Source organism: Monodelphis domestica, chromosome 8, assembly GCF_027887165.1.
Source record: "Monodelphis domestica isolate mMonDom1 chromosome 8, mMonDom1.pri, whole genome shotgun sequence".
Taxonomy (NCBI): domain Eukaryota; kingdom Metazoa; phylum Chordata; class Mammalia; order Didelphimorphia; family Didelphidae; genus Monodelphis; species Monodelphis domestica.
In genome coordinates this window covers 32462782-32487057 of record NC_077234.1, presented here as the reverse complement: position 1 = coordinate 32487057, position 24276 = coordinate 32462782, and the positions used below count along the sequence as shown (strand labels likewise).

The 24276-nt window shown below is 44.1% G+C and overlaps 1 protein-coding gene across 1 annotated transcript; it reads right to left on the bottom strand.

The window, feature by feature from the left end:
- Positions 1-986: 986 nt before the first annotated feature.
- Positions 987-23824, bottom strand: CLDN11 (claudin 11). The gene is made up of 3 exons (XM_001362263.3): positions 23086-23824; positions 18392-18556; positions 987-2317 (listed from the first exon to the last, which is right to left on the bottom strand). Exons 1-3 carry the CDS (start codon positions 23309-23311, stop codon positions 2085-2087), a joined length of 624 nt encoding a protein of 207 aa, XP_001362300.1. The 5' UTR covers positions 23312-23824; the 3' UTR covers positions 987-2084.
- Between the last annotated feature and the right edge of the window lie 452 nt (positions 23825-24276).

The following is a 24276-nucleotide window of genomic DNA, read 5'->3' as shown; positions in this document are numbered from 1 at the left end:
GCAAAGGTAGGGTAGTCTATGTTTTCTCAGAGCAGACCCACATCTAAAGAGACATCATAGAGGGCAGCTGAGATTGAGAGTTAGGCCCTAGGTTCAAATTTGATGTCAAACACTTCCCAGCTGTGTGATCCTGGGCAAGTCACTTGACCCCCATTGCCTAGCCCTTACTACTCTTCTGCCTTGGAACCAATACACAGTATTGACTCCAAGACAGAAGGGAAGGGTTTTTAAAAAATAAATAGAGACATTATAGAAAAAAAATTAGAAATTTAAAACTAAGTATTTCCATTACCCAATATTTACTTCTGCCCCACAAGATTGTGGCTAGAAATCAGCCCCTTATTCAGAAGCTATTATTCCTTTAAAATTCCAAAAGGGTGGCTTTAGATCAGGTTTAAACTCTGTCCTATCCCTTTTATCATTCTTTGGTCAAGAGGAACCTCTGATGAATAATTCTGTTCTTGCCCATTCTCCACACTCCATGTCAAAGCATGGCAGCTTGATGAGCAGACATCACTCAACCCAGGAAACTGGTAACATTCGGGTTCCTGTTTCTACCATCAACCATCAGGAGACAGGGCTCCCCCTTGATGAAGTTTCCAACCATTGGTGGGCACACTGATTGATCAAGTACTAACTGGCCTTAGTAAGCTACAAGATCCCTTCCAACTCATTTTCTGCTGATATGGTAGATAGGAAAGAAGGATCATTTTATCCAATTCCTCCTCGACTGGGAGTCAGAGGACCTGTGCTTAACCCAACAAATTACCTAAAGGCCTCTGCCTTCAGTTTCCCTATCTATAAAATTTAGGAAATGGACTGGATGGCCTCTAAAATCTCTCCCAGGCCTAGTGTTTTGATCATATAGGACCAAGCAGAATCCGCCCCTCCTGAAACCCAAAGGGACATCCCTATGACCCCTAGTAGACATGGATGGAATTTCAAGTTTATAAAAAAAGTTAGAGTGGAAGAAGACGGAAGGCCAGTTTTGCAGACAGTCTGTTATTTATTTTTACAGTACTTCACTTAAGGTACAGCAGTACTTGGAGAGGTGGGCGGCCGTCTCTAGCGGTGGCCCAACGGGCCAGCAGGGGAGGAGACCAGATACCCCAGTACAGCACATGTTCAATAATGCCTCGTCAAGCTGGTTGTCAGCATGGACGCTAAGGGGGAAGGAGAGCCGGTGGTCGTGGTGGTGGTTTTTCAATGGTTACATGGAAAGGTGAAATGACAGTTTAAGAACGACCCTGTACCCAGAAAGAAAGAAAAAGTCCGAAGCTGCTTTAGGAGATCTCATCTGAAGCTAGGCGCGGTTAAGGAGCGTGTGGTTAGAGCCGAATTGGTTCATTTCCTTCATACCAATGAATGGAGAATTTCAGGAAAATCATGATTGCAAAAAAGAGCAGAAAAAAAATCAGCGGTTATATACAGAGAGGTGGGAAGCCCCAGATTTGAAGAAGGAAAACAAATCACCTGAAAGAGCCCCTCCCATCCCCCCCCCCCACAAGTCCCCCAAACTCAACTTTCCTGGACACAGCACGATCCAGATTTCCCGAGGTCCCTCCCGCCCCGCCCCGCCCCGCCCCGTTCTCTCTTGGTGTTTGTTACAACCAGGTGGCCTTGCGACTTAAGAGGAGCCATCCGTGGCCCGGGAGGCAGCTCGAGAAGGTTTCCGCTGCCATTGGAAACAGCTTAAACGTGTCCTTTTATTCCTCCCAACTCAGAAACGTGGGATCCGGGAGAAGACGGGGCGGGGCCAAGAAGCACCCAGAACAAAAAGCCCCCCCCCCCCCCCCCAGCGAACTAAGATACCCGAAGCAAAAAGGAGAAACAGAGGCGTGGCCCAAGGCTCTTTAATATGCATTTGGGGGAGACCTTCGACTGGGCAGAACCGTGGGCAACAGGAGGGGTACAACCGAGGGGGAGGTTTTTCTTAAGGCAGCAGGTGGGCAATTGAGGCTACGGAACACTGGGGAGGAGGCTTTGCTAGACCTTCGGCGTCAGAGCTTGGCGACAACCCGCTGGCACGTCGGTCCATCGGCTGGCGCACCTCAGTGGGCAGCCCGGGGAAGTCCAGTGGCTCCCTATACGTGGGCACTCTTGGCGTGAGTGGGAGAGCTGGAGCCTGAAGAGTAGTAGAAGCGGTTCTCGCCGAATGACTGTGCATCCCCAGAGCAGCACATGATGACGCAGCCGCCGAAGAGGCAGAGGGTGGCCCCGATCCAGCCCGTGTACAGGGAGTAGCCAAAGCTCACGATCATGGTCTCACGGTGGGCGCACACAGGGAACCAGATGGTGGCCACCAGGGCACACAGGGCTGGGGAAACACAAAGAAAAAAGTGACCGGGGCGCATTTGGCAGTGGAATGAATTCAGGACCCGCATTCTAATCCTGATGGCTCTGCTACTTGATGTCTGTAGGACCTTATGCAAGCACTTTAAGGGGAGTGCAATAGATGGTCATCACAAAGATCTTGGACTCTTCCTAACTCTGTGACCCTGGGCAAGTCACTTAACCTCCACTACATAGCCCTCATTGCTCTTCTGCCTTAGAACCAGGACACCGTACTGATTCTAAGACAGAAGGTAAGTTGTTTTTTTTTTTTAATGTTGGGAATTGTTATCACACGTAATTAGGAAAAGAATCTTTTAAAAACCCTTACCTTCCAAGGTCTTGGAGTCAATACTGTGTATTGGTTTCAAGGCAGAAGAGTGGTAAGGGTTAGGCAATGGGAGTCAAGTGACTTGCCCAGGGTCACACAGCTGGGAAGTGGCTGAGGCCAGATTTGAACATCCTGTCTCTAGGCCTGACTCTCAATCCACTGAGCTACCCGGCTGCCCCAGAAAAGAAAAGATTTTAAAAAGATCTCTTGTATCTACAAACCTCTGACCCTGGACTCCTAGCATGGAGGCCAGGTCTCTACAGGAGTCTTTAGCCACCTTTAGCAGTAGACAATACTGATGAAGAAAATATTTGTTAAAAGAATACAAAGGTCTTGCCAAGACACACACACCCTAAAATGGAAAGCTAAACTATTTTCTAGTCAAATCATGCTTAAAAAAAAAGGCAAAAAAGGCACTGGCCTGAGCTAGCCAAACAGGGAAGGACAAAGGCCACGTGCCCAATTCTCTACTCACTTTATTCATATGGAGTAAATCACATTACATGACATTGTCCAGATATGTGGTAGTTGCTCTATTGTAAGTTTGCTGTAAGGGGTATTGAATAAATAAATGAGCTATGCCCAACTGGGGCTTTGAAATCCCTCTGTATTCGCTATTTATACTATTCCTAAATTCAAACCTAAGAAAGTGGGGGGAAAAAAAACAAACACTGAATACACCTATAGAATATTGAAGTTAGACAGGATTCATATAGTATGGGGTTCAGTGAATACATGAAAAAGGGAAGGAAGGAAGGAAGGAAGGAAGGAAGGAAGGAAGGAAGGAAGGAAGGAAGGAAGGAAGGAAGGAAGGAAGGAAGGAAGGAAGGAAGGAAGGAAGGAAGGAAGGAAGGAAGGAAGGAAGGAAGGAAGGAAGGAAGGAAGGAAGGAAGGAAGGAAGGAAGGAAGGAAGGAAGGAAGGAAGGAAGGAAGGAAAAAAGCATCTAGTCCAGACCCCTCCTTTTACAAGTGAAGAAATTGAGATCCAGAGAAATTGACTTGCTCAGGTTCACATAATTAGAAAGTAGAAGGTAGATTTAGAACCCAAGAACCATGCAAGGAGACCAGTACATTTTTTTGCTCTCTACCACACCATCTTTTTTCTTTTTTTTTAACCCTTACTTTCTATCTTACAATCAATACTATATATTGGTTACAAGGCAGAAGAGCAATAAGGGCTAGAAAATGAGGGTTAAGTGACTTGTCCACAATCACACAGCTAGGAATTAAGGCAAGATTTGAACTCAGGTCCTGTCATTGTCAGGCCTGACTATCCACTGAGCCACCTAGCTCCCTCCTCACTGTCCTTTGAAGCAAAGGGAGATGAATAAAAACAATATATTGTTATAATGAGATTTGTTGCGATAAGATTTAATGTGGAAAACACAGGGATTTTGCACTGTGTAGCCCATGTTTAATTTTTGTTTAGATTTCATAGACAAAAAGGATTATAAAAGAACTTCCAAAGGCATTTAGGCTCATCTCCTGCTTCTAGACCAATTTGTCACTAAAATGTCTTATGTAGCTGAGTTTTGTTGTTGTTCAGTCATTTTCAAGCACGTCTGACTCTTTGTGACCCCATTTGGGGTTTTCTTGGCAGAGATACTGAAATGATTTGTCATTTTCTTCTCCAGCCTCTTTTACAGATGAGGAAATTGAGGCAAATAGAGTTAAATGACTTGCCCAGGTTTGCACAGCTAGTAAGTGGCTGAAGCCAGATCTGAAGTTAGGAAGGAGAGTCTCCCAGACTCCAGGCCCAGCACTCAATACACTGTGCCACCTGGCTGCCCCTATGCAGGTGAGGACCTATCCTTATTTCCTCCTCTCTCCAGAGACTGTGGGTAAGAGCTTACAACCCTTACTGCCTTCTTGACCTCCTCCAGAATGAGGGTGCTTTTGCCATAGAGGATCTTGAGCATGGGCTCACTCTCCTGTCCAATTCCTTACAAATCCTATCCCTAATGGAGACTTGATTAGCAATACTGCCAGGATGGCATGAGGTAAAGGGCACAGGCTCAGTCGCAAATAAGAAAATTGAGTTCAACTCAATAAACACTGATTAGGTACCTATCATGAGCCAGGCACACATGCCAGGCATGCTGGATACAAAGGCAAAAATGAAATCATTCCAGCCCTCGTGGAGCTTCCATTCTCCTAGGAGATACAACAAATACATACAAAATATATATGACGTAGGTTCCATGGGGACAGCACACCAACAATTGGTTGCAACTAGGAAGGTGAGTCAAGAAAAGTTTCAGGATGGAGGCAGAACCTGAGAGGTGTTTTAAAAGATGCCAAGAATTCTTCTTTTTTTTTTCCCCAAACCTTCCTTCCATCTCAGAATTAATAGTAAATGTCCAAATACTCCAAGACAGACGAGTGGTAAGGGCATGGCAATTGGGGTTAGGAAGGACTAGGAAGTGTCTGTTGCCAAATTTGAACTCGGGTCCTCCCAACTCCAGGCCTGGTTCTCTATCTACTGAGTTACCTAGCTGCCCCTAGGAAGCCAAGAATTCTAAGAGGACAAGATAAGTCATGTGATACTATTCAAAAATAGTAAAGGGTTCCATAAAAGTAAGGTGGGAAGGGATTATCTTTAAGATACCATTAACCCACTTCCATTTCCCAACTCCCAGCTCCAGCAGACCTTCCTACACCTTTGGATTTGGTCCATTTTTTCTTGCACCATGAGTTCCGTAAGAGCAGGGATGGTTGCTTGTTTTTCTTTTTCTCCAGCATTTAGCACAATATCTGGAACATAGTAGGTGTTTAATAAATGCCAATTAATGGACTAAGTTCTTTATGAGTAGGGTTTATTATATTTGTATTCCCAGTTCCTGGCATATAGTAGGTGTTTGATAAGTGCTAGTTAACTGACTAAATTCTTCGTAAGTAGGGTCTATTTCATTTATTATATTTGTATTCCCAGTGTCTAACACATAGTAGGTATTTAATAAATGCTAGTTAACTGACTGTAAATTCTTTGAAAGTAGGGCCTATTTCATTTATTATATTTGTATCTCCAGTGCCTGGCACATAGTAGGTGTTTAATAAATGCTAATTAATTGACTGTAAATTCTTTGTGTGTAGGGTCTGTTTCATTTATTATATTTGTATTCCCAATGTCTGGCACATAGTAGGTATTTAATAAATGATAGTAAACTGACTTTGTGAGTAGGGTCTGTTTCATTTATTATATTTGTATCTCCAGTGCCTGGCACATAGTAGGCAGTTAGTAAAAGTTGGTTGTTTGCTGCAGAGCCTTACTGAGTTACTATGTTTATACACTTCCAGCCTGTGTCCACACAGGAGAAATATCGACACTTTCCTTTACCACTGGCAGGGATCAATTGGATTAAATTGGAACAATCTTTCACTGTTTCTTCTACATTTGGAAAAAGATTCAATATTTCCTCATGTACAGGGAGCCCTTTAACCCATTGTACATAAGTTGATAATAACTAAAACATTGGCTTTTGTATAACAGGTCCTGAGTTTCCACAATATATTAAGTGTTGGTTGAAAAAATAGGAAGATGCACCTCTGTCAATGAGGAATGAGATCTTATGTAACTGTTGGGACATAGGGCAACTAGGTAGCTCTGTGAATAAAGCACCAGGACAGGAGACAAGGGGACTTGGGATCAAACCTAGCCTCAGACACTTTCTAACTGTGTGACCTTGGACAAGTCACTTGACCCCCATTACCTAGCCCTTATCACTCTTCTGCCTTGGAACCACTACACAGTATTGACTCTAAAGTGGAAGATAAGGATTTGTGGTTGTTTTTAAAGCATTAGAGATTGGGTCAGGTGAGGGTTATCCAGCTTCTCTGTCCATGTAACCCAAATTTACTAATGAAACTGATGATGGAATGTATGTTGCTTGAGGGCAGGGACAGTTTTCTGTTATGCTCTTATTCCTCATCATAGTATGGAAATGACCCTGAATCCTTGAAGACTGGGTCCTTGGTGGGTCAGAAAGTTAGAAAGACTTGGAGGATAAACCCCATTTATAGACCCTTTGTCTGAGGACTAGTCTAGATAATCTCCAAGGGCTTGGGGTGGCATGATGAATTCTTTAGGCAGAGCAACTCCCAAAGATCTACTCAGTTACAGAAGAGTGGCAACCTGCATTGATAGAGGGACTTCTCACACCAACCCAATCATAAATCCTTACAGGAGCCCTAGCACAATATCTTACTCATAGTAGGTGTTTAATAAATGTTGGTTGACTTGAGCCATTCACATCATTTGGGACTGTATTTTAATGTGCAGGAGTCTGAGCCCTCAGAAGCCCTCATCCAATTCCTTCATTTCATAGATAAGGAAACTGAGGCCCAAGGCAGTTAAGTTATTTATCCACAGTCACCTAAGTATTAAGTGGCAACTTCCAATCTCCAATAGTAGAGGAAGATTCAACAGTAGAGATTTCCTCACTACACTGATGCAAGTCCAGACCCCTCCTCCCCATCCCACACAAAAACAAAATAATTCTATGTACATATGCATATGGTAGCTCATCTCCTTCCAACTCCACCCTCCCCCAAGGAGATGTACCCAGATAGACTAGAAAGATCATAGCTTTCAGGTCAGAGAACTTGGGTACATATTGGAAGAGACCTTAGAGGCCATCTCATCCAACCCTCTTACTCTACAGATCAAGAAAATGAGCCCTAGCAAGGTAAGTAACTTGTCTGTGGTCACTTGAGTCCTAAAGATCACAGAGGGGATTTGAGCCCAGGTCCTGTGATCACAGAGTTCTTCCCACTGGACCATAATGACAACTACCTGGTATGTCTTTTTACCTCTATGGGGCTTGGTTTCCTCACAAAACAAGAGGATTGGACAAGGTTAGCTCTCAGGTGCCTTCCAGCTCTATCTAGGATCCTTTGATCCTTTTCTGTTCCAAAAAAATGACAAATCCTCACTCTGATTCCCCCATGTCTTTTTGGTATAGTGGCAATAACATGGGCTCTGGAGTCAGAGGAACCTGGTTTCAACTTCTGCCTCTCGCACTTATTATCTGTGTGCTCTTGGACAAGACATTTCATTTCTCTGGGCCTCAGTTTCCTCAGCCATAAAATGGATGGGTGGACTAGATGGCCTCCCAGGTAGCCCACAGTTCTAAATCTCTGATCCTATAAATACACCTGATGGTGCCCAGACGTCCTGTTCTTCCAGCCTCCTACTTCACATATTCTCAATGTAAGATGGCACTCAAACGCCAGAAACGTCTTGATTTCCTAGCAGATAGACTAGCCTTGGGTGGGATTCCTGTGGCTCTCACAAAACCACCACATCAAAACCAATGGAAAATGACAGACTGACTTCCATACCACAAGAAGAGAAATGAGAGGGTCATTTGAGATGCTGACCTCCAGCTGCCCTTCAGATGAAGAATGTTTGGGAGAGAGACTGAAAACAAAGGAAAATGTACTCCGGGACAGAGGAGGGAAGAATCTGTTTTGTCCAGTAAGAGCAAAACACTAGCCAAGCCACTACTGACCCCAAGCCATTAGTAACAGCAGCTCCCATTTCTAGCATTCTTTCCTTTCAATAACCTTGGAAGTTAAGTGATCCAAGTTTAACTACCACTGATTTACAGCCAAGGAAACTGAGGTTTGGAGAAGGTAAGTAATTTATCCATAGGTATACAGGCAAGTAAGTGTCAGAACTGAGATATAGATGCCTATTTCCCCAGCCTCCAAATCCAAGCTCTTTCCACCATGTGGCCTCCACTATTAATAAAATTACCCGCAATGGAAGGCTGAAAGACCCACAAGGAAGACCCCACACACCTTAGATAGATCCTCTGTGGGAAATTTGTACAGGATGTGAATATGAAGCCCTCAGAATGAGAGATTTTCCCATGGTGACACATCTTGGAGATCTCAGGTCCATTGAAACTATCGAACTCTTGGGCGTCGTTAAGGAAACAAGAAAAGATTTAGGAGATTTTTCCAAGAAATGTCTCCAGAGAGACAAATGGAAACCTGCCTGATGGTTTGAAAGGTTCTCCCTGATATTAAGGTAAACTTAGGTGAGGATGACTTTTTTCTAATAGAAAAAATCCAACACCAACTGCTTGGTATGAGGATTTGAAGAAAGAAAGGGGACAGGGACAACCGCCTGGACCAACTATTCATTTCTGGATCTCATTGAAACAGACAGGATTTGGACCCTAGAAATGATAACAGTGAAGCCACAGTAGTTTGATTCTTTCCTTCATGTTTCACAAAATATAATCATGGAGAGGGAAAGAGAGAAGAAAGAAGGGAAGGAGAGGGGGAAGGAAAGGCAGAGAGGGGATGCCTATCTCTGGGTCTTGAGACAGGGGAAGGAAGGTCTGAATTCTGGTTCATAAGAGCTTTCCTGTACAGACAGAGGACTAGGCTAGCCTTGGCCTGACAGGTTGGAGGATGTGCCTGAATGCTCTCTTCCTCAGCAATTTTGCCTTAAGTTATTTTCAAATACTGGGAGAAAAGATCACCCTTAATTGGTTTCCATATTCATATATACATATATAACCAATTACATAAAATAACAAATTTCCACCCAAGTTTTCCTAAGTTATATGATCAAATTTATCTCCCTCCCTCCTCCCCTTCCCTCTCCTGGTGCCAGCAGGCCATTCGATCCAGGTTATACGTACATTATGGTTTTCATATTCTTAAAAAGAAACCGATTTCCATAGAAACAGTGAACAAAATCTTTCTCAAATATAAAATCTTGATGACAATAGAAGCTAGCCGATGACAGTAGATGACACTCCATAAACAAAGTGACTGAATACATTAGACTTAAGGGTGTTGGTGTTTTGACTTTGAAACTGTGACTTTCTTAATATTCCTGAGAGAAAAAAGAGGGGAGGAAAGGAGGGAAGCCTTACTGGCCCCCTGAAAGTCTGTCTTTTTTCTGGTTTTGACACTCTCAGTATTACAGACTAAAAAGTCAAGGAGCTTTAGAAAATAGTGCTTTGAGAACAAGGAATGCCATTGTCATCACAGTGGATCCTGCATGACTCTGGGGTCTTGTACAAACGGTACTGAAAACTGTTTCCTCATCCAGTTTGTTTATACTAACGTCCCAATTCTGACACTTACCAGCAGTGTGACCTTAGATGAGGCATGTAATGCCCTCTGGGCCTCAGTTTCCTCCGCTGTAAAAGGCAGAGTTCTGAGAGGAGGTGGCTCACAACATCCTTTCCAGACTTAGAGCCTGCCTTTTATAAATGCTCTGATAATGATAACAGACTAAACAAAACTAACTTTTCAAAAATGAAAGCAAAGATAGTCGTGACATTTCTAGTTTCCACATGATCTATCTCATTTCATTTTTTTAATCATTTGAGCCTTTGGTTTCCCTTCTCCAATTTATCTTCTGAAATCAAAACGTTGGGTTCTTTTTTTTTTTAATCCATCTGGCAGGATGCACAGGTTAGGCTCAATTTGGCCAATTGTTTTTATGATGATTTGATATTTACAACAGACATCAAACCAATGGAAGAACTGAGCCCGCTATTTTCCTGGCCAACTTTCAATATTTTTTCCTTTATTTCTAGCCCACACAGGTCAACACCTTTTTTCCTTTGACTTTTTCAAACACTAATCTAAGTCATTTGTCAGGTGCAGGCACATGCATGCGCGTGCGCACGCACACACACACACACACACACACACACACACACACATCATTCTGGTGAAGCTGGAAGGAACCTTAGAAATCCAGTCATTTCCCAGCTCACATCAATCTAATACCAAAAGAAAGAAAATGCATCTCAGCACTCATATGAATTTGCTGCCATGTTGTCGGGTAAGAGTATGTGAAGGAACAGCTCAAAATGTAAGAGAAGCCTTCCTGAAGAGACTGCCCATGTTTCTAATGTGGTGACCCCAGAATCATCAGACCACGTGTACTAGGATTCCATTAGTGCTGTTGCCTCTCTGAAATGACCTTGATTTAACCACTTTATATGAATTTGCTTTTATTGTCTTGCTATAAATGTTCTCTTTATTCTTCCTATGTAAGTTAGTTCTCTCCTTATTCTCTCCATGTCAATTATGTTTTTATTTATTCTCTCGGTGCCATTTATTCTTCTCTTTAGTCTCTCGATATAGATTGGGTTAAATTTGTCTCGTTATATGGGTGGCTCTCTGGTCTGCTCCATGAGAATTGAAGCACTTTGAGAGTAGGGATTGCTTCACTCATCGTGTTTATGTCCCCAGAGTCTGGCACTCAGTAGACACTGAATAAATGCTTGTCGATATTTGTGCCCATCAGCTAGCTTTCTATGTGTGACCATCCAATGGGGTACTGTAATGTCAGCCTCTTCCCAACCAGCTTCCACAAAAGAAAATCACTGAATCAAATTCTTTTCTTTTTTTTAAACCCTCATCTTCCATCTTGGAGTCAATACTGTGTATTGGCTCCAAGGCGGAAGATCAGTAAGGGCTAGGCAATGGGGGTCAAGTGACTTGCCCAGGGTCACACAGCTGGGAAGTGTCTGAGGCCAGATTTGAACCAGGACCACCCATCTCTAAGCCTGGCTCTCAATCCACTGAGCTACCCAGCTGCCCCCACTGAATCAAATTCTTAGAGCTGATTGAAAAACAAAGAGCAGAGTTCACAGATTAAGGCAAAAAAGTCGCAGATTAGAACTACCAGAGGGATGCCAGGAGGAAAAAAAAAACATTGTTTTTCCTGATTCTAGAGGAAAAAGGAAAGAAAATGGATCTCAATCTGAGACAAAGTCCAGCTTCACTTTTGGAAAATTCCTGTTGTGGCCCATAGTTTTCATAAAGCAATAAGCAAAGGTTCAACCCCAAATCTAGGATCTATCTTTCTTTTTTTCCCCTAAAACTCTTACCTTCCATTTTATAATCAATACTGCACATTAGATATAAGGCAGAAGACAGGTAAGGACTAGGCAGTGGAGGTTAAGTGACTTGTCCTGAGTCACACAGCTAGGAAGTATCTGAGGAATTATTGGAACCCAGGACCTACCATCTCTAAGAGCTGGCTCTCAATCCATTGAGTCACCTAACTGCCCGCACTCCCCATCTGTCTACTTTCACAAAAGAGACTAAAAAAATGTCCATGACTGGGGCTGCTAGGTGGCTCAGAGGATAAAACTCCATCAGGAGGACCTGGGTTCAAATCTGGCCTCAGACACTTCCTAGGTGTGTGACCTGGGCAAATCACTTAATCCCAATTGTCTAACCCTTACAGCTCTTCTGCCTTGGAATTGATACTTAATATTAATTGTAATTAATAATAATAATTAATTAATATAAGGGTTATTAAGGAAAAGGGAGGAGAAGAGAGGAGAGGATGAAGATGAGGACAAGGACTGTAAGTGAACATGCTGATGTCCATGTCTTATTTATCTTATTCCCTCTAGTAGATAGAGTGCTGGGCTTAGAATCAAGAAGTTATTGTTCAGGTATTTTTCCAGTTCTGTCTCCTATGACCCCATTTGAGGTTTTCTTGGCAAAGATCCTGGAGTCATTTGCCATTTATTTCTCTGGCTCATTTTACAGTTGAGGAAACTGATGCTAACAAGCTTAAGTGACTTGCCAAGGGTCACAAAGCTAATCTTCTTGGAGAGGTTTGCCATTTCCTTCTCCAGCTCATTTTACAGATCAAGATACTGAGGCAAACGGGGCTAAGTGACTTGCCCAGGGTCACACAGCTAGTAAGTATTTGAGGACAAGTTTGAACTCATGAAATTGGATATTCTGAGTCCAAGCCCAGGACTCTAATCATTGGGCCACCTAGCTGTCCCTTTCTCTGAACTACTGTAGCCAAATAATTCATAGTCTAGTAGCCAAGCTCATGAGGGTTCAAAGCAATTTAATGCAACAAATAATTGAGGGGGGCACTGGAGATGCAAAGGGGAAATAGACCCTGACCTCATAGAGCTTCTATTCTATTGGAAGAATACAACATATATCCAAGTAATGGACAAAGTAATGTTCCCCCCCCAGCCCCGTTTGAACCTACACTGTCATAGCCTTCAAGAACCCAAAGCCACCTCCATGTCACGAGGAAGACTTTAGTAAAGGAATTAATGTTATTAATGTTAATAATAATCATCTCAATCTCATATGAGGTAGCAAGGCAGCATAGGGATAAGGGTGCTGAACTTGGGGTCAGAGAGACCTTAGTTCAAATCCTGCACAAGCACTTATGAGATGCCCTGAGCAAGTCACTTAAACCCTCAGTGTTAGTTTGTCCATCTGTAAAATGAGGAGGATAATAATAACACCAACCCATGTCAGATTTTGTGTGTTTATCAGATTTGGGGCTGATTTATTTCCCTTCTCCATCTTTTTTTTTTATTCTTTATTATAAGGAATGGTTCTCTGGGAGAGAAGACAAGAAGGGAAGGGGCACAGAATGAAATCTAGGCTATGAAAAAGCAACAAATGTACATAAACATCTATTCTAAAAAATGGCAATAAAAGCACCAACTCCAAGGGTTGTGATGAGGACCAAATGAGATCATATTCCCATGTCTAGTGCATAATAGGCACTAAATAATGCTCGTTCTCCTTTAGGCATCTCTCTAGGAATAGACATTGCTGAGAAGGTATCAATCTGCAATGGAGAAGGGAGTCTCCTAAAATAATTACGTCACTACGCCAGTCTCTCTCCTATCCTCATGATTACTAGATGGAGTTTAGATAGAAAAGATTTGTCTCTATATTGTTGTTATTCTTGTCATGTTCTGCAGTCTATATTGAAAATGTGAACAAAATGGCGGTCTTTTCTAATCCAACTGGGTTGAGTTAATCTGTAGACTTCCTGAATACATCTTTATTATTACTATTGTTATTAAACTTCTATTAGGACATGAACCAAGGAACTAGGAGTAGCTAGGTAGTTCATTAGATTGAGAGCCAGGCTTAGAGACAGGAGGTCCAGGGTTCGAATCTGGTCTCAGACACTTCCAAGCTGTGTGACTATGGACCCTTGACCTCCATTGCCTAGCCCTTACCGATCTTCTGCCTTGGAACCAACATACAGTATTGATTCTAAGATGGAAGGTGAGGGTCTTTTTAAAAGAGAGAAAGAGAAAGGAATTGTTAAAGAAGAAATTGAAGATTCACCATCTATAACAGGACTAATGCAGATATTGTTAAAAGTCCCCCGTTTGCCCACTTTGCACTGTTTTCAGAAGCTGCCATCTTGGCCTCTGCCCTCATTGGTGACCCCTGGGACCCAGCATGAGCTCAGCACTAGCTTCTCCACCAATAGGCACCCAACCCAAGTCAGAGACACAAAGGACTCCCTTCTCTTCCTCTCTCTCCTCCCACTCATTAAGCCATCTAGAGAGAACAAGGCGCTTCAGGACCTTGTGGCGAGAAGACCCGAAAGAAAATCTGCAGGTGCCACACTTGAGACAATGAGCTTCACATTTCCAGGGCCGTCCCTTCAGAGTCACAACAATGTCCCACTCAGTGGCCGGCTCACTGAGCAATCTGAGCTTGAGTGACCAAGGGGGGAGGTGGGCACGACTGGCAGCTCCAGAAGAGACTGATCTGTTCCCTTATCTCAGCAGAGAGAACATTTCTCTGCTGAGCCCCAAGATAACAATCAGGTCCAGGATTGATGGGAGATGTGCAGCCTCAAGGGGACAACCAGACCCATGAAATCCAGGGCCACAGTGTCAGCCCAAGCCCTGGACCTGGAGAACTCTCCAAAAAGAGCATCCATACCCTTCTGCCAACCTCATCTTACTCCTGTTCAGTCTCTGGCTACGTCTACAAATAAAATCCACAAAGAAATCATTTAATATAGCCAATCCGTTATTTGAAAACAACTGGGCTATCTTAACAACAGCTGTTTGTTCAACTGAGCTCAACTGGTTTGGTTTTCAGTAGCAATGAGAATATTAGATTTGACTTCAGAGGTCCTGGGTCGGTCCAAGTGTCACCTCTGACATTTATTAGCCATGAGACCTTGGGCAAGTCATGGAATCCACAAGGTTCTCCAGGAAAGGATCTCAGCAGCCATTGAGATGAAGTCCCTCATTTGACATTTCCCTCATCAATAAAATGGGAATAATAAGTCCTTTTCTATCTACCCATTGAAATTCAGCTAGTATCAGGATCATGTGATGCTTAACACATAGCAAAATGTTAATAAATGCTTGTTGACTGATTGACATGAGATAATATCATGGATGCTCTTAGTGAAACTTTAAATGCTCAAGAAATGTCCACTATCAGAGCTAGAAGAGGTGGCTAGGTGATGCCCGTGGATAGAACACTGGGACTGGAATCAGGAAGTCCTTAGTTAAAATCTGACCTCAGAAGCTTACTCCCAGAATGAACTTGGGCAAGTCACTTACCCTCTGTTGACTCCACTTTCCACATCTATAAAATGGAGATGAAAATAGCATCTACCTTACAGTTATTGAGAGGATCAAACTAGATAACACCAGCTTAGCACAATGTCTGGCACACAGTAGGCACTATATAAATATTAACTACGATGGAAAAGACATCAGACATCATCAACTCCTACACTCTCCCATTTTGCAGAGGAGCAAACTGAGGTTCAAAAAGGCCAATTCAATTTGATTCTATTTAATTCAAACAATTACTAAGTACCATCAAGGTCAAACATCTGGTAATATACACGGTGACAGCTGATTTCTATCCATGTTTCCTGACTTCCAAATTAGGGCTCTCTCCACTGTAATGAACTCATTTGTGTGCCTGTGTAGACACAACCTTTAGCTCCCAGTTTTAATTCAGATGTTTCCCTTCCAGGTAGATTTTGCAAGTGTCCAGAGGCCAGAGCCTTTTGAGGATACTGGCCGGGAGATTGGTCCAGATTCATGGTTGGCTTAAGAGTTCTTGTCAATGGGTCGCTGTTGTGCAGTTTACAGTCCTAGAAGACACCAAGCCTGGTCACAAAATACGGCAGGCTTGGACTCACATCTTCCTGACTCCAGAACCGCTCATTTTCCACCCATCATCCCATGCTCTTTGAGGATGAATAGCTTTTTCAAAACCCCTTACCTTCCATTTTAGAATCCATACCAAGTAGTTGGTCCAAGACAGAAAGCAAAACAGTGTCAGGCAACTGAGAGAAATGACTTGCCCAGGGTCACACAGCTAGGAAGTGAATGAGGCTAGCTTTGAACCCAGGACCTCCCAGTCTCAAGCCGGGCTCTCTATCTATCAATCGAGCCACCTAGCTGCCCCTGGAAGGAATAAATTAAGGATGCAGATTAATTAGAAGCATGGAAACCAGAAGCATGGTTATACTGGATTGAGGCTGCTTTCTCTGCAGCCAAAGGAGTGGTCCCTTCTAGCTCGGTTGTCTACATCTGTCAGCCTTCCTAAATCTGTGAGCGCGTGTAGGAAACATCAAATCACACCACTGGGGCTGGGGTGGGGGGAGGCAAGGGGTGACAAGTCCTTCCACTTGGATTCCCCCCAACACGATTTCCCTAGGAGAGCTCCAGTTGACCCACCAGCTGAGAGAACAAAGCTGACACAAAGACCTGCCTGTCAAACATTCCCTACAGACATCCCCAAGAGTTTAAAGGGGGTGATCATGTGACCATTGTTTTGTGTATTGCAGGCAGATAAAAAGGCTTTGTGCCTGAAGACCAAAAGCTGATCAATTGCCACCGGCCCCTAAAGCCTTTCAGCAGAACATCTGAACTCCCGGGCTTTTTTAAAAACTGTTTTAAGACTAATCCCAGCTTTCCGATTTGCAGAGCAGTTTACAAAATTATCTCCTTTGAGCCTCGTAATAATTCTGTGAGGTAAGGTGCTATTATTATCCCCATTTTGTGGATAAGGAAACTGAGGTTAAAAGAGAAATCTCCCCACTGCCAATCAGCACAACTGGTGTTTCCAGCTTATGTGGAATAGAATTCTCATGCCCCTGGCAGTAATTGTCAAAACTCAGAGGAATAATTTCTCTAGTATATTAAGGCAGGCAAAGCTCTTAGCATACATTATCTCATTCCAGTCTCGATAACCCTCTAAAGGAGACACTTTTTACAAAAGAAAAAACTGACACTCAGGTTAAGTGACTGGTCCAGGAACTCTTAGCTCCTGTCAAATGTAGAATTGCAATTGGTTACAAGTCTACTAAGATGGAAATTGGACTGCAAAAAGAAATAGAATTCTAGAAATGGAATTCTGGGGTGGGGATGGGGGATCAGACAGAATACCTTGGGATTGTTGTTCAATTTTGTCTGACTGTCCCATTTGGGGTTTTTCTTGGCAAAGATACCAGACCCATTTCTCATTTCCTTCTCTGGCTCATTTGACAGATGAGGAAATTGAGGCAAACAGAGTTAAATGAATTACCTAGTAGGTGTCTGAGGTCAGATTTGACTCTACTCCAGACCCATGCACAACACCTAGCCCTGCCTATAGGCAGGGTAGAACAATTGTGAATTTTTTTTTAACTCCTTACCTTCAGTCTTAGAAATGATAAGTATCAGTTCCAGTAAGGGCTAGGCAACTGAGGCTAAGTGACTTGTCCAGGGTCACCTAGCTAAGAAGTGTCTGAGGTTAGATTTGAATTCAGGACCTCTCATCTTCACTGAGCCACCTAGCTGCCCCAAGGTAAGACAATTGTTAATGGCACTCTAGTTCACCCAGCCACAAACAAATCTTTGTCTCATTTGCTTCCTCTTTCTCTATTCTAGCCCTTCCTTTGACACCGCCTTCTTCTCTGGCTCTTCCTTCTCCCAGAGTGCTCCAACATAGCAATTATCTAATAGTTGTTTGAATTAAACCAAGCTGTCCTTTCCATAATCACATTCCAGTCTTTCCTTTCATTCTTTCTTCCTGCACCCCTTCTTGTCTGTATCACTCACCAGTGATACCCAGCAGCCCCTACAGATATTTCTTTTTTTTTTTAAACCTTTACCTTCCGTCTTGGAGTCAGTACTGTGTATTGGCTCCAAGGCAGAAGAGTGGTAAGGGCTAGGCAATGGGGGTCAAGTGACTTGCCCAGGGTCACCCAGCTGGGAACTGTCTGAGGCCAGATTTGAACCTAGGACCTCCCATCTCTAGGCCTGGCTCTCAATCCACTGAGCCACCTAGTTGCCCCCTCCCTACAGATATTTCATAATCCTGCTGGGAATACCTACTCTCTTCCAAAAGGTCCCAGGGATGGAGGTAACCCAATAGTTCTGTGAATTCTCCTTTACCCTGTTGGAGTGCTGACAACTCAGAGGGATGGAAAAGCCACTAGGAAGTGAGCAGAGGATCAGTCCTGTGGATGTGGAAGGGCCTCAGAGACCACCTTGTCTAGTCCCCTCACTTTATGGAGGATAATGAAATCCAAGGTTGCTGTGGTGACCTATTTAAAGTTATACCAGTAGCTAAGCATCACAGGTGAGATTTGAACCCAAGTCTTCTGATTCTAGAGCTGGTATATTTTTTTAAAAAACATTCTCTTACATCTTAGAATCAATGCAATGTATTGGCTCCAAGGTGGAAGAATGGTAAGGGCTAGGCAGTCAGGGTTAAATGACTTGCCCAGGGTCATAGAGCTAGGAAGCATCTGAGGTCAGATTGGAACTCAGGACCTCCCATCTCCAGGACTGACCCACCTAGCTGGCCCAAGCCAGTATATTTTTAATTGTACTATTTCATGACAGTTAATATCTAGGAAGCTGATGGAGAGGAGTAGTTGCTTGATGGCTGTGATGGAAGAAAAGCTGGTGGAAAAGCTGCCCTTACCTAGCAGAATCACCATGATCCCGGCCAGCTGAGAGCGCCTGTACTTGGCAGCCCCTGGCTCATGGCCCATCCGGATACAGGGCAGGACAGTCAAGAGCAGGAAGATGGCGGGTAGACCCAGCACTGATGCCGCAATCATGAGGGCTCGGCAAGCCTGGACGTAACCTGTCAGGATTAGACAATCAATGAGAAAGGATATTCATTTAGATCAAAGATGACCCCTGTGTGAGTGGGCAAGGTGCCACAAGAGCTCGCTGTCCCTCCTTCTACTTGCTCTGGATGGAGAAGACCATTTCTACATAAAATCAGAGATCTGACTCAGGGCTTCTAATGTGCTCCATCTCTAAATGGCTCACTATGGGTTGTCGCCTTTCAAAGTAACTCGGCTAAGCCATCTTTTGTTCAACTCCTTCACTGATGCCCCGTGACAGTATGGAAGGGACTTTGGGTTTTCAGAGGCTACACCAGGAAAGGACTTTGAGTAAAGCCTGAATCTGCTGCCCTCCATGCCCAGCCTAGCTGAGTATGGAAGGTTTGTGGCCAGAAGGGTGGCCTCCTGCAGAGGAATTCAACCACAGCATCTCAGGTAGAGACAAAATTATGGAAGTGAGAGATGCAAGCATCACCTCTTTTCAGGAGCGAGGATGAAGACTTCTGAGAGGACGTGTCATGCTCCAGTCAGATCCAAGAGACAGCCTTCCTTGGAGTCTATTTTTAAAATAAGGAATTCCATGAAGGGTTTCTTCCCCCTATGATATCCAAGGACCTGTAACCTTAGGTAAGCTAGTCCGAGGCCTATCAAAACTTCAATCTGACCTTAAATTTCTGGAGGAAGCAGGGTATGGTGGGAAGAATGCTGAACAGAATCCCATTTGAACCTGAGTTCCAGTCCTAGTGCTGCAACTTACTGCCTGCAGGATTACCTCAAACAAGTCATTTAATTCTCTCAGCCTCAGTTTCTGCATCTGAAAATTGACGAGGTTGGGCTGGTTGACCTCAAAAAAAGATCTTCCAGCTCTAAATCTTCAGGAAAATCAACAACAAGAATCTAATCTTTCTCTGCTGCCTAAAGGGTTCCCCTTTCTAATCCATGTGGGTGGGTGTGTAATAGAGTTGGTCCACACTGGAAGGGGTGGGGAGCAGGAGAGAAAAACAGAGAGAGCTGATTGTTAAATTTTCAGTGTGACTGTTTACACCTAGGAAATCAGCAAATGTTGATAAATTGGAGCTTGATTTATCATTTTGTTGATTTTTAGACTTAAGAAATTGATGGTTAATAATGCAGATTCAACTTTAAAGTGTAACCTGTGTATATATTTTTCAGAGAGCTGGTTGCTAAATTTTTATCAGCATACCCCAATGTATGGGGCAACAAAAGCCAGAGGGATGTTTCCAGTGGCCAAGTCTTCCTTTTAAAATTCTTTTATGGAATTATGGGAATTCAGAAAGGACTTTACAGGTCATTGAGTCTAACCTCATTTTACAAAGGATGAAACTGAGTCTCAGGAAGGATAAGCTACTTGTCCAAAGACAGATTATAGAGATTCTAATCATTGGTTCATAGATTTAGCCCACAAAGGGACCATAGAGGTCAAGTAGGCAAACCACTTCATTCTACAGATGAGAAAACGAAGGTCCAAAAAAGTTTAATAAAGTGCTCACGGTCTAGCAGATAGTAACCAAAAGTAGGATTTGAACACAGGTTTTGTCTCCAGAGGTGGTGCTCTTTTGACTATACTTTCACTGACCCTCTTCCATCTACTACTTTAGTGTTTAGTATTTTATACTTATGAGGGGCAGGTGGGGATGGGTTAAAGCCAGCCCCTACCGGCTCCTGATTATTGAATTTTCAGTGTGAGCATTTACATCCCAGAAATTGGCAAACACAACAAAGAAGGGCTCAATTTATTGTTTTATTGATTATCTAGACTTAAAGCGATAAAGTATCAATAATGCAGATAAAACAAAAGGATGTCGTGTGTATTTTTGTGGTTTTTAAACACTAGCACATTTCTGGGCATAAGGAACAAAAAAATCAATGGAGGTGTTTAAGATGGAGGAAAAGTATTAAAATCTGATGTTAGGAAAAAGAGCCCCAATTCTCAGTCAGTCAATAAATATAAGGTTTAGGGTTTGTTTGTTTGTTTTTAACCCTTATCCTCTGTCTTAGAATTGGTTCCAAGTTAGAAGATTAGTAAGGGTTAGGCAACTAAGATTAAGTGACTTGCCCAGGGTCATACAGTTGGGAAGTAACTGAGATCAGATCTGAACCCAGGACCTATTGTCTCTAAGCCTCGCTCTCTATCCATGTAGTCACCCAGCATAAGCCTTTATTTAAGTGCTTATAATGTGTCAAGCACACCCCTGGGAATGGAAAGAGACAAAAATACAGTCCCTCCCCTCAAGAGGTTCACATTCTAATATGGAGGCATTATGTAAATAGGGATAGCCAAATTATATGCAGCCTAAACTGTAAAAGGAAGATAATTTTAGAGAGAAGGAGCTAGCAAAGAAGGCGCAAGGAAATCCTCCTGAAGACAGTATAGATTTGAGTCTTCTTTTTTAACTCTCACTTTCTGTCCTACAATCAATACTATCTGTTCTAAGGCAGAAGAGTGGTAAGGGCTAGGCAATGGGAGTTAAATGATTGGCCAGCATCACCTAGCTAGGAAGTATTGAGGTCAGATTTGAACTCGGTCCTCTCAACTCCAGGCTTGGCTCTCTAGCCACTGAACCACAGAGCTGCCTGTAGGTTTGAGCCTTGAAGGAAGCCTGGAGGTGGAGGGGAGGTCAGGATTCCAAGTCTGGGAGACAACTAGTGAAATGCAGTCAGAAGATGGAGTTTCTAGTTTGCAAAACAGCCATCACTGGATCACTGAGTGTGTTATTCCAGAGTTCTTACTAGAAAGACAACGAGGGAGCCAGTTGTGAAGGCCTTTAAATGCCAAACAGGATTTATATTTGATCCTGGAAGTCACAGAGAATCACTGGCATTGATTGCGTAACTAGGTATGATATGGTCAATCACATATATTTGGGGAAATCACCTGGGCAGCCTGAGAGGAATGATCCATTCTCAGAAACAGAAATTGCCCAGGGCATCCTGGCCCTGCTCCCACCCACCATGGGGCTCTTGGCAGCTAGAAAACACCCTGAAGGGAGAGGGAAGAGGCAGAAGAACTCTCATGAAGTTTGAGGATCAGAGACTCTTATTTAGCATCTCCAGATGGTCTTCCTTGGTTGCCATACCCCAGTCACAGGGAGGAGGGGGAAGGAAAGGGGGTACTCATAAGCCCAGAAGGACCAGAAGGGTTTTCTGAATGAAATGAATTCCTACTGTGGAGGGGGAGGCTGTGGGGGGAAAGTGGTGAATAAAGCAATGGATCAGGCAGGGGATATGGGTTATGAAGGGCTCAGGGCCAAAGCTCATCAAATTTACATAGGGGGAATGTTTTCATCTTTCCACATGAACCCATCAGTCCCCAGCTCTGCAGGATACAGAGGACTCAGAGCAACAGAGGAAGAGGAAAGGGGCCATTTTGGCTTTCTGACCAGAAAAATATGCCAATTCTTTGAGCTATTCCGAAATGCCTTGGATAGGGTTGGTTTCCTTCCCTCCAATCAACCATTGGAGAACTTCTAGCAAATACTAGATGACTTTTTGTTGGCTGTATTATAGAAAGGACTCTTGTTCCAATAGGGATTGGACTAGCTAGCCCTGAGATCTCTTCCAACTCTAAGGGTCTCTGATTCTGAGTCTCCTCAAAGGAAAGGTTGGTATCATCAAGTTCCTTTCGGTTCCGGATTAAATGTAGTGTGTGAATTGGGTAGAGAGTGGAGGTTAAGGCAGGGCTATTACCAAAAAATAAAGGCTTTGCTACTGAGCCCCACAAAGAACTATGGGGCAGAGAGAACACTTGAATAATTAGCAGGAGTACTTCTCATTGGCACCTGCCTCCCTAAATATGAGGTAGAAAGTGACCTTAAAGTCTTGGGACTGAGAGGAAGAGACCTGAAAGGTCAGTTAAGTCCAACCCTTTCCCTCTACCAGGAGAGATTGATTTTCCCCTTCTGTGAACTAGCAGACCACAACAGAGCAGGTCCATCAGGTGGCTGAAAGTAACTGGACCAAGGTCAGGCAGAGAGGAAGTCATAAGCTTGGAGTTCAACCTATTTTTTCTCATTCCAAATCTAGTGCTCTTTACCAAGAGGCAAAAAAAAAACCCCCACTGATTAGCCTTTCAGAGTACCAGGATCAAATACTCTACCTGATGCTATATCTATGTAACCAGGCAAGTCACTTCACCTCTCTCTGACTCAATTTCCTTTCAGTAAAATGAAATATTTGAACTAATCGGTATCTGAAGTTCTGGCCCTAGCCCTATGGAGTCATAGATTTAGCACTAGAAGGGACTTATTTTACAGATGAGGAAACTGAGGCCCAGAGAAACAAAGGGAATTGCTGTGGAAGAGGAATTTGAACCCAAGTCTCACTCCATCTCCGGTACTCTTTCCTAGTATGATGGCTAGCCATTTGAGCCCCTTGTTTAAGACTCCCACCACCCCATGCTAGAGATGAGTAAAACCCAAGGATGACTGATGGGAGAAATGAGGACCCGGGACTGGGCTCCCCAGGAGCAGCCCAAGGGAGTGGACCGAGTGGGGTCGAGGGGGAAGAAGGAGGCAGCCCCTACCTGGCAGGATGAGGATGTCCACGAGTGGTTTGCAGTGGTATAGCCCCGTAGCCATGACACAATCTGCCCAGAGCCCCTTGGAGCCAAGCTCGTCCATCTTCCGGCAGGTGGTGATGGTGTAGCCGCAGGTCACTACCCAGTCATTGGTGGACGTGGTGACCAAGATGCCGATCCAGCCCACGAAGCTCGTCACAAATCCAACCAGTTGCAGGCAAGTGGCAACCATGGCCGCGGCCCCCCAGCCCTCCGCCCTCCTCAGCCCTCAAGCTCGCCAGCTGTGCCCGGCCTCGACGGCGCGGACTACTCTCCGCTGCCCTGTGCGCTTCCCGGTGCTTCTTTCTAGGGACACCGGGTGGGGAGACTTCGGGACTGTGAAAGGGCTGGCAGGTCGGGCCAAGGAAGAACAGGGGGCAGTAGCGGCAGTGAGAGCAAAGAACAGACCGGGCAGCGGCACAGGGCACACAGCGTTGATCCGAGCCAGCCTCTCCTATACCCAGGGTGGACTGGCTGAGGAGCGCGCCCCCGCCCCCCGGTCTTTAAACCGAGGGTCCACGCCTTCTCCCGGCCAATCGGAAGCGGCCGAGGCACAAGATAACCAATCAGAAAGGAAAACCAAGATGGGGCGTGGTTTGGAAACTGGAGAGAAAGGAATGGTGGGGGGGGGCACTGGGGGTGTTGGAACTTAAAGAGTGTGTGTGTGTGTGTGTGTGTGTGTGTGTGTGTGTATGTGGAAGGGGAGAAGGAGGAAAGGAGAGAGGCAGGGTAGGAAAGTGGGGGGAAGGAGGGAAGAAAAAGGAGGGAGGGAGAAAGAGAGAGAGACAAAGAGAGAGACAGAGGGACAGAAGAGAGAAAGAGAGAGAAACGGGGGGGGGGGGGGGGGCGGAGACTGTGTCTGTCCCTCTCTGGCTTGGTGTCTCTTGTCTGTTTCTGGCCCTAGGTCTGTTGTCTCACTAGCAGTCTGTCTGTCCTCTACGTCTGACTTCTGCCTCTGTCTCCGAAAATAAACACCATAACAAAGCTGATTTTCTATCTCTGTCTGTTTGTCCCTCACCTAGAAGGCAGTCTGTGTCTTCCATATCTTTGCAGCCTCTCCCCTGCCTAAGTGCCTTGCACAATAGTGTAAATCCAATACAGTACATGTTTGTTGGAAAAGAGGAGGAATGAATGTATTATTAAAAAGAGACCTAAATA

Coding starts and splice junctions, on each gene's coding strand:
- CLDN11 (XM_001362263.3), bottom strand. CDS start 23,311: ATGGTTGCCACTTGCCTGCAACTGGTTGGATTTGTGACGAGCTTCGTG. Junction 18,557..23,085: donor GGACATCCTCATCCTGCCAG/GTAGGGGCTGCC, acceptor TAATCCTGACAG/GTTACGTCCAGGCTTGCCGA. Junction 2,318..18,391: donor GATCATGGTGATTCTGCTAG/GTAAGGGCAGCT, acceptor GTGTTTCCCCAG/CCCTGTGTGCCCTGGTGGCC.